Consider the following 13,074-nt stretch of genomic DNA (forward strand, 5'->3'; position numbering starts at 1 on the left):
GCCAGTGTACCGAAAAGAGAGATAATACACCTTAAAAAGAGCCAATGCAGATTATCTTCTCCAAGGTAAGAAGGCAATACTAAGTCAATGTATCCAGAATAGGATAGGTCACATGCTGGGACAATCACAGGAGATTGCTGAGTGCTACTTGCAATTTATTTTTAAGCAAGTTGAAATGCAGTTGTGAGGCATCTACTCTGTTTGTGCTCTGTTTGTGGGACATCACTTGCAAAAAGACTCCTCAGAAATGTTCATTTTATCTTCTTTTGGAGCAGTGAAAATGTGCTCAGCCCTACCTGGATGTCATGGAGTCAGACTCTGGTGTTCATTACATGTGTCATGACAACATGGGTCAGATTCCACTTCTCCTACAAGGAGCACTAATACACACCCTATTCAGTTTTACTCAATTTAGGGCACTGTAAGTAAGCGCAGAAGACATGGAATCTGCTTCTCGGGATTTGTTCTTGTGTGTCAAACCACTAACCACAGCTTCTGATGTCCTCTTTGAGTCTCACAGAAGCACCTGTATCTTCTGCAATGCCACCATGATCCTGAATCTAAGGGCTAAACTCAAAAATCCTTGTTCATCTAAAGAAACATCTTATTCCTTCTAAGAGGTCACTATTGCTACCTCTTAGGATCAAATCTAGCCCTTGGAAGGTAATAAGCAATGATTAGTTCATAACTTTGCACTATTAAATCCAGTGATGACCTTGTCATTAAGATAAATTTTTGCAGGATGGACCTTTGAACAGCAGCTGAGTATTTTTGCTTTTTAATGATCTACAGTTCACTTCTGAAAAGTATTGACTTAATTAATCATTCGTGTTACAAGCAGATGTCCTTAAGGTAATTAAGAGATTAAAAAGAATTATTGTCTTTGAAATTTTCCAGGAAACCTGGGTTTCCCACTAGCTGCTCTTGTCTGAATAGAATCTACAATTTTCTTCAGTATCAATCAGAACAGGAGCCATTTCTAGAGAGCACAGCTTGCCATCCTCCCTGCACTCCAGGGTGGCATTTCCTTATGCCCTGCACCTGGTCAGCCCCAGACACAGTCAGGAATTTTCACACCTCCTCATCAGGTACAAGTAAAATCTGCAAAGAGGTGTCTTGTCATTTGGCAGCACAATTCAGAGCTTCAGGAAAGGAAAATCACCGGGTCTGGGCTGTGATTGGCACGACTGCAATGCCTGTTCCATTCTCAGTCTAGCAGAGTGACAAATTTGTTGCATTGCAGCCCACACAGACATCAAACAATGTCACAGAGTGACTACTGCAAATCACATATATTTTTTAAAGGCCCACATGAATGTAATTGCTGCCTTAAAACCCACCCTCTCTTGTGAGGATTGGTGGATACAATGGCTGTGATTCCTGATCAGGGTGGACTTTTTCAGTCTCTCCATGAAATTCTCTCATGAATCTCACTGAGATGCCCATTTGCATCAGTGTAAAGCAAAGCAGAACCCGTGCATTTATTCTTTTTCTTATTTTAGTAAGTTGGTACCTTCACAATTAAGGCAATAACTCAATGTTACAGGAGTACATATTTACCATAATAGGTAATTTTATTTGCCCTCTTACTTTATTAAAATTGTGAAAATAACTGCTGTTTATTTTCTGGTTTATGATAACCTGCATTTGAGGTAAAAATAAATGATTTCAATTAAAAAGGCTTGAGAAACCTCACTGAATTAATTTGGGTGGGAGAGCAAGAACTGGAGGTTGCTGACGAAAGGTTTCACTTAGGTTTCTTTCTTCCTTTTTTTAGGCTTGTGAATCATGATTTCAACTTTCAAGACCTCTTCCTCTGCCTGCCTAAATCTGCAATTAAATCTTTTCTTCAGTTTTGCAGTAGCCTCAATATTTGTTTGAAGAATTAAGTGAAACTGCTTCGATGTTCAGAGTACAACCTTCAGGTCAGTAACCTATATATGACAAAGGATGAAGATTTTACATGGAATAGTAGATAAAATAAAGAAAAAAATCTAAGAGGTGAGCTAAAGAGCTGTAGGATAAAACACTACAACCCCTTCTTCTCTGTCAGCATAAGTATTTCTAGGCAAAATAAATGCAAAGAGGTTGTGAAACATTACCAGATGAAAGCAGTTGAGTTTTGGAGGCGGCAAGGTTATTCACTGACTAAAATTAGCCACAGGATGTTAGCCTCCTGAGGTCAATCCATGGCCAGTACAGAGAAAATGAGAAAGAGACTCATTAAAAAATCTATTTCGGGCAGAAACTTCTTTTTAGGCAATCTGAAGAGACATCTGGAAGAGCCTTTCTGCACTGAGTACCCTGGGAGTCTAGAGGAACTTGCTTTTGCAAAACTCAGTTTCTACTTCTGAAAACAGCCTCAGATAGAGTTTACTGTGTCAATTATCACAGAGTCTGACCTTCACTGAGAAGAACATTAAAGTGTTCAAGTGTTTATATCTCCAAAGAAAAAAAATCTTCAAATTCTAAATATAGACTAAAGTAATGTAATTACACCTGCACAATTGTATATGTAAGCCTGGGACAACAGTCCTTCAACAAGTGAAAAGTTCCAGGCAAAAATCTTGAGTAGGGTAAAAATATAACTTTTCACTTATTTCCTATTCCAGTTCTGATAAAAGCCCAGAGAGTGTCAGCTGATTTCACTCAATGAAGAAACAGAGGGGATTATCTGTCCAATCTCATGTATACAGCATTTACTTCTGCAATTGCTAGCAAGACCTTATAGCAGGGATTTCAGAGATTACAATTAGAGATTTCCTCACTCCATTTGTACTACATTTACCCATGAGAGTTAAAAACAACAACAACAAAAAAAAAAAGTGTAGGAAATCTCCAGTATTTCTGTGGTTTAAGAAGGTGCCATGTCTGGTAACTGAAGAGAGCATGGAAAAGCCATGGGCAAAGTGCTGCCATTATTTCAGGTAAACTAAGTTTTTTCTTAGTTCCAATTATTTTCTTAGCTATTCAACAAAATGTTGAACCCCCTCAGGTCCTACTGAAGTCATATAAATCCAGAGGTGAAAATTGGCCCATAACACAGAAAACAAAACAAATAAAGAAAAAGTGTTTTTTTTTCATGGTGATAGGCTTATATATCAGTTCATATCATCCTCGAGTACTTCTCAAGAGTAATGGTGGGATTATGAAGGTAGGACTTTCCCACCTGGGAAATGCTGACTCTGAGAAATTTATCCAAGCATAATTTCCTTGTTTATTATGTGAAGTATTCTCCATAATTTGATTAAGATATCATAGTATAAAGAGTTTATTTACTTAAGCTTCTTGAAATACTACTAAGACTACACAAAGAGCAAGGTCACTTTTAAAAGCCATCAATCTTTCTTACACTCAAACCACCAGACAAGTATGTACTATTCTTACAGACCTCCTGTTTCACTGTCAGGACTGCTGTTTTTAATCAAGTCACAGAAGTACTCTCACATCAACAGGTTACAAGGCCAGAAAGAGCCTCTTAGCTTGCTATGAAAAAGGAGTGGGGATTATGAGACAGAGAAGCTCTTGCTCACAGGTGCTTACTTATCAATATCATCATTTTTGTTTCTACTTCAGAGAAAAGCCAAGATGCCAAGAAGGAACAAATGAAAGCTTTCTTGTCAAGAAGGTATTACAAGGGATTGTCTGTAGCACTTGGATAGCAAACTAAATATGGTTGCTAGCTGGGTATTTTTTTGCTGATCACCTGCAGGTATCTCTTTAACACAGCAAGTTGTTGGACTGAATGTCTTATTTCAAACAGTTGCTAGTCATTGTACCAAAAAAGCTCCTCGGTCGGTACATATAAATGCAATTATATGAATAGCAAAGGGTAGGAAAATTAAAAATTAGATGTTTTTCTGTTCTCTGCCTGTTTTTCTCATGTATATGAAACCTGCTTTCAAACTCCAGTCTCACTCTTCTAGTGGTCTCTTCACAGACCACTAGAATACCAGAAGCAACAACGAATGTATGCAAACAATTTTTTTAAAGTTACTTACATATACCATATGTGTTTCTGAATATGTTCTAGCTGTAAAGGAAAAGAAAACAAGGAATTAGTGCTGTAAAATAGAAAAGGTAACTCTACAAGGCATCCTTATTCAAGGCTTATTCAAGTAAATCCAAAATTTCAAAGATAAACATATGCATACAACAGGAACTTTATGCTGCATAAAGAGCCACTCATCCTAGTGGAATAAATACCCATCCCACATGGAAATGACATTTGAATTCCAGACATAAGGCATCAGTCAAGAGCAAATCCCAGGCAAATGATAAGTGCAAGGCTTCACAGGTAACTGTTTTGGAAATGCAAGCTTTTCCCTTCCCAAGTCCTTCCCTCTGTAATCTAACTGCTCCTTTTTGTATGTGCATAATAGTTGATCCTTTATACTTAAATTGCATTTCTAGTTTTGTTTTGGAGGAAAAGAGAGAGGAATAAAGAAGAAAATAGGTTCAAAGAGATAATAAACAAAATAATTCCTGCATCTGTGGCGTGACTTTCCTGGACAGAGGATGCATTCTAGATTGGCTTCAAACTTATCATCAAAATCTAAGGACCAAGCAGAATAAGGTTTTATGCAATTTACTAATTCTGCACCTGAACACCAGACCACAAATTTATTTTACTTCCCTCTTTCCTGTTCCACACATGAGAATTTCACTATGCATTGAAGGACTGATTAAAGCTGAAAGTAGCCATGCCCACCTATGGAAGGCAGATTCCACAAACATTATGATGATATCTTTTCCTACAAGCACAGGAAAATAAGGCAACATGATTTTTCCAAGATAAACCCTCATCAGCAGAGAGAACAGAAGCTTCATATGACATACTTACAGAAAAGAACTTTTCTTAGATGTCCAGGGATTATTTGTTATGTGGGCAATGTTTTTTATATTCATCACTATGCAGCACCTTTGTAGGTGCAGAACAAAATGCATACTCACTGCACATGGGCTCACATTTATGCAACATTCAGGGGAAAGATAGGAGAGAGCTGGAAGAAAACTCATATGAGAGGAAATCACAGACCCATTGCAATGGTCAGGAGGAATGGTGACAGCTGTCCTGCTCTTATTACATTCCACTTCCACAATAATTAGAATCAGAGAGGAAAAGAAACAAAAAGAAAGAAAAAATAAGGAACAGGCAAACAACAAAATCTCAGAGATATAAAGTGTTTGCCACAGAGAACAAGGAATCTGAGACCTTTGTGCTATGGAGCAATAGCTCCATGTCTGGGAAATCAGTAAGACATGAGTTTGGCTATATATGAGATCATTTTTTTAGGTGAGTCAGGGCTTTTCCTGAAAAGAAAGAAACAACGGAATGCAGCTTAGGAAAGTGTGACAGGAGGCTGGAGGGAACAGTGTGGGAAACAAACAGTCTCCTTTAAACCCCAGAATGCATCAACACTGCAACCAGAGGTGCAGCTGGCACTCACATACCTGTCTTCTAACCAGTGCCAATGCCCCCAGCACACACATCCATCAGCCCAGGCAGGCTGGCAGAGCTTCCAGCCGTGGCATCTGCCTGCCACAGTAACTGCCCTTCATCACAATTCCCCTGTATTAGGTAGTCCTCTAACCCCTGCACTCTTAAGAGCAAGGTAGAGTATTCCTGACACACTGCCATCTCCTGTCGAGATAAAGATATGATTTGGGAGCTCCCCCAACAGCCTGGAGACACAGCCTTCTTCCTTCTGGTTCTGTGCAAGCTGAGGTACAACCACGGGACATAAGGAGAGCCTATTTTGTACAGCTTCCACGGGGCAGGATTTTAGAATTGCTTCTTAACAGAAGTACAGTTCTGTGAGGATCTGCTAAGGGGTGGACTGTGCCTCCTGTGCTGGTAAAACCACATCTACTCATTATTTCCCATACACCACATGGAGGGTTAGAGAGATTAATGATTTCAGACAAGATGCAGATGATACAGCTATGCAATGTCCAAGTCTCTTTCATGCTTGCTTCTCTTGCTGCATTTTCTGCCTCCATGGGACACTGTGCTCTTGTGTGCCTGTGACATACAGAAATGCCATGGCAAAGCAGATAGCAGCACTTCACTTTCTGAGTTAGAGAGGGGAAAGAAAAGAGGGTCATCAGTTCATGTCTTATTCACAGAGCCTCTGGGCTCCTTCAGAGAAGATGGCAAATGACTCCTGCCCATCCCTGCTGATCAACCTCCTTCAAATTAATGAACACAGAGCATTTTTCTGAAAGAGATGGCCCATTGCACCTTGATACACATTTGAAGGTGTATGACAGCTCTCATGGCTGCTGTTTACCCATACATTTGCCATTCAATCCACATCAAAACCATTGCTGTGAAATATGCTGGGATATCCCAGGTATGAAAAGTATTCTACAAACCCACTTCCTATACTGATTCAAATGTAATTGCATTGAAATGTTATTAGAAGTGTGCTTGCTGCTGTCAACATCTTCACTACTGTTTTAAAGGTAATTAATTAATGCTTTGTTGCTTTTTGTCTGCATTAAAGTGACAGGAGGGTTATGGGAGGGCGATTGGTTTTGACAAGGAGAAGTCTGTACGCTTTCTACTGTGCAGTGCAGGGGAGGGAGATACACAGTGGGAGCTAATCTCACTCCTGCCTTCATTTAAACACAATGTTTAAATGCATTTAAGTGACAAAGGCATTTAACAACCCTTCCCAGAGGGTTTTTCTCGCTGTTTGCACATGAGTTTGCCAAGTTTAATACCATTTTATGAAAGTTGTAAAAATGCTGCTTCCTAATGTCTCCTAGTCACTGCAGGCAACTGTCTCATGACATCATCTCTGAACTAACGAAACATGCTCAGATCCACTGCACATGCACAGTCAGAGAGATTTCTGCAGGCTGAGATGCCATAATGGAAGGAGAGGGAGAATTCCTTTATCATGGTTTTACGTAAAAATACTTCAAAATACTAAACTTGTACACTGAAGAAGCATCAATGAGCTTCTTCAGTGCACATCTCTCTCTCACAGATGAGAGACCCACTGTGATACAGAGCTGCACAAGCTTATCAGAAAAAGGTCTCCTCCCACAAAGAGCTTACGTCTGAATTCTAAGGCAGGGAACAACAGATGGAGACAGGCAGATGGAAAACAAGACAGCGCTGTCTACATCCTCAGCACTGATCTCAGCAGAGCAGCTGCCAAGCTAAAAAGTTCTGCCCTGAAGAAAAACTTTCTCAAAGTCTGTGGATATAGATGAGGGCTTGAACTCACGTCAAATTTCAAACTTCCCTGTCCGGAAAGGGACCAGCCTCAAACCCATCTGTGCACCCACACCTCAAATGAATCTTCTTCATCCAGAAGATCTCGTCTGAGCTTTAAACCTACTGTGTAATGTCAAGACACAGGCTTTTCTTGGCCACAGGGTTCAGGCTGAAGAGCAAATAGCACTGGTAAAACCATTACCCATTTCAGCAGTAGCAGCTGTACTAAAGCAGACTCTAGAGACCTTGACAAGGACAAGTATCACTGTCCTATGTGCATGGGGCATGAACAGGCCCTAGGCAGCCTAAATACATCAACTGGACAATTATCTCCATTCTACAGGTTGTAAACTGAGAAAATTTAAATTATGGAATAGGCACCTTACCATAAGATCTTCTACAGAAATTTATCAGGGGAGTTTTCCCTTCTTCATTTCTTAATATTCTTTAGATTCTGCATAGCATCATTAGCATCAGATCCAAGAAAAAACAAAATCAGAAAGTAGTGAGGAGATTCTATAAATATGTGTTGCTCAAGGAATTTTTAAATAATATTCAGGGACAGGTATTTCCACCTATGTGGACACCTAACATGGAAGACAAGTAATTCTACTCTAGTATAAGATGTCAATGCTAGAACAGTAACAGCTTTATTGGAATAGCTTATTCTGCTCTGATCTACCTTGCTCTAGAAACAAAGCTTCAGTAGTGCTAATCCATCTTTAAAAGACAAGTGCCTCTACCCTTTGTCTTTCTGGAGAAGAAAATATTGGCTGAGAATGCAACTGGTTTTTACTACAGGAGCTGTAATTCTCTGCCGTTGCAACTCTGAGTCATTTGAAGAAAACATAACTAAAAGAAACCTCATCCTGCAGTACTTTAGGCACTCAGAACACACCTCCCATATAAGCCTTCTCAAACTTTATTACTACTTCACTTCTCCCTCCGGACACTATTTGTGCTTGAAGGCTGTCCAAGAACCCCACAGATATGCCTAAAATTCTTCTTGCTTCTAGCCCACTTTCATGTAAGGGCATTTGACGTAAGTTTGTTTTAGTGCCAGTATCTTCCTCTAGTTTAAATAATGCTCCTCTCCCTAGTAACTCCCTCTAATGAATATGCAGATAACCAGTATAACCTTTCTTAGACATTATCTATGTACATTAACTGAAGCTCTTTTAGACCATACTATTCAGACAGACTCTTTCAAATGCTGATCATCTTAGTACTCATTCTTTGTCTGATTTCAGCTTTCATAAATATGGGTGGTCAGAAATACCACCACCAGGAACTAGAATTAACTTTTAGTGAAAAGCTTATGTTTAATGAAAGAAAAACACAAATTATTTTATGTTACAGCATGTTTAGTAAAACAGAGCCAGTAAATGAGAGTGGTCAAGGATGTCCCACTAACTGCATTTGAGGCTATGTAACACATGGTGAATGTGAACAATATTCCACTAAGAAATAATAAAGTCTTGTTCCCATAAATGAATCATATACATAGAAAGGTAATGCCTGCTTCTTCAGGCTGGAAAGGGCCAGCAACAATAATTCTGAGTACCCTCCCCTCCATTAATCTTCTCAAGCTCCAACACTGAAGCAAATGATGACAGTCAAACGTGAATGCTGGTTCTGTTTTTGTTGATCATTTTAACAGATGGACTGGGGAAGGTGTGGGTGTGCTGTGAAATGGCAATTACTGCAGAGAGGGAAATGCAGTTGGATGAAAAGGAAAAGGGATACAAATAAAAAAAAGAGGAACAAAGCAGAGAGAGGAAGTGAAAAATGAAAGAAAAAAATTATAGTGACCTTACATTTCACTGTATTTTTCTGCTGAATTCACTAGTGAGGTATTGAGCAAATGATCAGTAATGGTAACAGCTACATCTGTACTTATTGTACCCAAGCTGCAATTTTGCTCACATCTTTGTATAAATATTGAATTGATTCAAGTGAGATATTTTCTAGGAATAGAGGCTTCAAAATAAACCCATATTTATACCCTTTTTCATAGGACACAGTTAAAATAGAATTCAGCTCTCTCCTCAGAATGAACTCTATATTCCCAGCTCCTGTGCAGTAAACAAAGAGCTCCCTTCTGCCTGGCAGTCAAAGCAAGCAGCTCACTAACAGCACAGGAGTGTGACAGCAGCAGGGACAGCAAACCCAAAGACCCTCAAATAATGAAAAAAAGACTGCAGCAAATAACAAAGAGCCAACATTTTTTCCTCCCAGCTCTCAGCTCTTTAATATGTATTATTTCAAATACTTATTCATAATTCAATGGTTAGTGCTTGCCAGTAACTACCTGTTCTGGGGTTTTTTCCCTCCCTAAGGAAGTAAGAGGTTAATTTTGATCAAAAAAGGGAGGGGGGATGAGTGTCACTCTGAGACCTTGAATTACCTCAACTGCTTTCTCTCCTATGCATGTACATTCCCAGCTGTATTGCACAGCTCAAAGTATTTAGGGTCTGTCTCTGCCCTGTGGAAAAAATTCAGAACAATCTGAAGAAGGATCTAGCACTTGATTATCTGCTCCCTAACATACTTAGATCATTGGCACTCTTTTGAGAAAAAAACCCCAACAAAACAAGAGAGAAGCTGGTATGTTTACATAAAGGAAAGGAAGCTAAGCTTGAGAGGGACTTAGTGACTTTCTTGGCCGTGAAGAACAGCTGTCTCATCTCTCAGAATATTGCTTTAACAACTTCATTGTTCTTTCTGTGAATATACTTGTGAAAATGTTATACCTTTCTTTAAAAATCTGTTTAAAAAAGGTCTTTTAGGGTGTGTAATTTTTTTTTTTTTTTCAATCAGTGGTATTTATGTACTGCAAAATATGATGGCTACTGGGCTTGCAAAAGTAGGGATACTAGAAATAACCTGAAAAACTTTTCCCCTATGTCACCAAATAGAGCATGACCTGGACTGGTAATGAATGAAAGAAAAATCCAGATGCCAAGTAATATTGTAAGGAGTTGCGAAGGGAGTTTCAGTTAACTTCTCAGCAGAGGTGTCTGCATCCCAAAAGCACCATCACAGCTGGCACAGACTGTTGTTACCAATCTCAGCAGAGAGGCCAACCAGTGATCTGAGAGTTTATTTATAAATATTTTAGCAGACTGAAGAACCGGGAGGAGTTTTAAATTTACATTTCTTTATACATACTCCCACTCAGAATCTGTGAGCTTAGTAAATCTGTATAAAATCATCACCAAGGGCTGACAATAGGATTTACAGGGGCAATGTACCCACAGAGGCACACGCCTCCACTGACAAGCAGGCAATCTTACTTTCCAAAATTATTTTAATTGCCAATGTTTTTTAATTCCCTAAAACATTAACACAATGTTAGTGAAGGATACAATCACTACACAGTCCTCACTCTTGCAGGGTCTCTGTTGTAGTGATGGGATGTATCCTAGATGCAGACTCAATGCTGAATGCCAGGAGCTCAACACTGTGGAACTGACAGTGCTCAGGACCACAGGGCACAGGATGAAAGAGCAGACTGGCAGACACTTGCTCTGAGGATAATGCAGAACAATGCAGCTTATGTGGCTTGAAGTGAGAAGCCAACACTTCTGTCAGAAATGTAAGAAAACCACACTCTGTTTAATGGCAAAGCTTCAAATACCAGTCCTAACACCTGTGACCTTCAAACAGTTACATCACACCCCCAGCAAACTGCTATATCAGACAGAAGATTCAGAAAACTCAGGTGGACTCCAAAATGTGTGAATAGGCCAGTAGACCTGTAATGAGCTACGAGGGACTTCTCCTAAATGCCCAGTGTTACATATGAAAGGGAATCATGAGGTTACAGAAAAAAAACACAAAAGCAATCTGTCCTCATGACTCAAAAGAAATGGTAACTAACTTCTTCTCAAAGACTCCACCAACTCCACTCCTTTGCTCAGGAGGAAACACATAGGAATGCTACTAAATCACCAAGTTACCTTAGCTGCTCAACCATTCCTGCAATAAGGCGAGAAATGAAGCCTTGCTCACGTTGCCTCCTTACCGTGAGACGTTTCGAGGCATCCACTTCAATCATCCCCCGCAAAAGGTTCTGACAGTCGGGGGGGATAAAATGGGGCATGTGGAACACTCCACGCTTCACCTTCTCCAGCAGTTGCCGCAAGTTGTCGTCATCGAACGGCAGCGCACCCTGCAGGGATGGGACAGAGCAGTCAGTGGGAGAGAACTGGAGATGGCCAAAGGAGAAAAGCCAGGATAAACACAGTGAGAGAATGGAAAAGAGGAGTCAGCTCATTATGAGTTTTTCTGATGAGTGAAAAAAACTTTTTATCCATTGAAAAGAAACAATTTCTTAGTGCTGCTGTATTTCTTCTAACATAGGAAACAAAACTGAGGACATTGTTTTTTTTAATTAGACCTTTGATTAGAAAACAACTACCAGTATAAAGTAAAATACAAAATATGAAATTGCCTTTCCAGGCAAATTCACCAAAGATGCATGGATTCACTTAAATTCAGCTGAAGCTTTTGATCTGCTGGTATTCCTCCTGGGCATACTTTCACAGCAGCAATGTTTATCGTCTCCTTATTTTTAATCTTCCTGAGACACATTTATTGCAGACATTGAAAAGGAGGTGAACAGCTTTTGAGAGACTTTCAGTAAAGAACACGCTCTTTCTGATGGAGCATTAAAATGACACAGCCGAAAGAAACCCCAACCAACATTAGCCTTTGGAAGCAGCAGACATTCTACCTGTTTAATAGACTCCATCCAGTTCCCATGCTGTGGTCAGGTCATCAGTTCCTATTGCTTCCCTACTGTAGCTCACTTACATGAATGGCTTGAAGTTTTTTTAGCTGAAACTACATTTTGAATAGATCATCAGCTTGCTACAAAAAGCAGTAAAAGACCTATCTTTGCTGCAAGGACAAAAAGGAAAAAGAGAAGTTGAAATCTTTAGGATAACTCTACTGACTGAAGCTGATACCTTTTTATAGCAAGTCTGTACCTTCCTAGATATTCTCACTTCCTTCTTTCACTGCCTAATTCTAGTAGGTGCTGAGCTTCCTTGATTTCCAGGACGGTTTGTGGGAAGCTGCAAGCTGTCAGCTGCTGTGATAATGAAGTTTTAAGTTGTCAGCTCTTGCACTGCTCTTACTACAGTGAGTAGTGCATCTGTATAAGCAATCCTGGGTCTATGGTTTAGGGAGAACAACAGCTCCATTTACAGCAGTCTCAGGAAGCCACCCGATGGCAGCCACGACTGGGCACTGCTTACTGGTGTTTGTTCATTCAAGTGGCCTTGAAGGCAGAGCCTCTCCCTGCCTTCGGTAACCAACCTCTGGAGATACCTGTGTTTTTCCTATCCATTCCAGACTTAAAGGAAAATAAATTCTGATAGTTCAGTACTTTGGCTAATGCAATTTAAGCCCTGATGAAGTCAGAAAGGATGCTGTGTGGCATTTCCTGAAGGTAACAACTACATCTCTTTTATTACTACCATCAGCATGCTATCATATCTTGACAGTTTTTGCAGGGTTCGTCCTGACATAATTTAACTGAGGAGCTCTGCACTCTCCATCAATAAATAGACTTATTTCAGTAATTTTTTAGGCTCATTTGTGTATGTAGGAACAGACAAAGATGCAGCAACAGACACCCAAGATTGACAGAGAATCCCCCTGAAAATGGAAAGCCTGCTCGACAAATCCTAACCATCTTGACACATTCTCTCTTCTGTGCTTACAAATTCAAGAAGTTATATTAAAAGCTCATTATACACTTCTATTCTATCAGCTATGAAAGTAACTGGTCAGTAAGAGATGACCACGTGCTATCTAGTGCGACAGTTAAAATT

General features: G+C 39.8%; 1 protein-coding gene across 23 annotated transcripts in view; it reads right to left on the bottom strand.

Moving 5' to 3' along the window:
- Positions 1-13,074, bottom strand: part of BRSK2 (BR serine/threonine kinase 2) — a 303,186-nt gene that overhangs the window by 57,153 nt on the left and 232,959 nt on the right. For all 23 annotated transcript variants that reach the window (XM_072929769.1, XM_072929773.1, XM_072929770.1 and 20 more), the window contains exons 8-9: positions 11,259-11,405; positions 4,002-4,033 (exon numbers count right to left, since the gene is read on the bottom strand). In XM_072929769.1, the coding sequence (XP_072785870.1) occupies positions 4,002-4,033; positions 11,259-11,405 (179 nt within the window). The remainder of the gene's footprint in view (positions 1-4,001; positions 4,034-11,258; positions 11,406-13,074) is intronic.

The sequence above is a fragment of the Taeniopygia guttata genome, chromosome 5, assembly GCF_048771995.1.
Source record: "Taeniopygia guttata chromosome 5, bTaeGut7.mat, whole genome shotgun sequence".
In the NCBI taxonomy this organism is placed as follows: Eukaryota; Metazoa; Chordata; class Aves; order Passeriformes; family Estrildidae; genus Taeniopygia; species Taeniopygia guttata.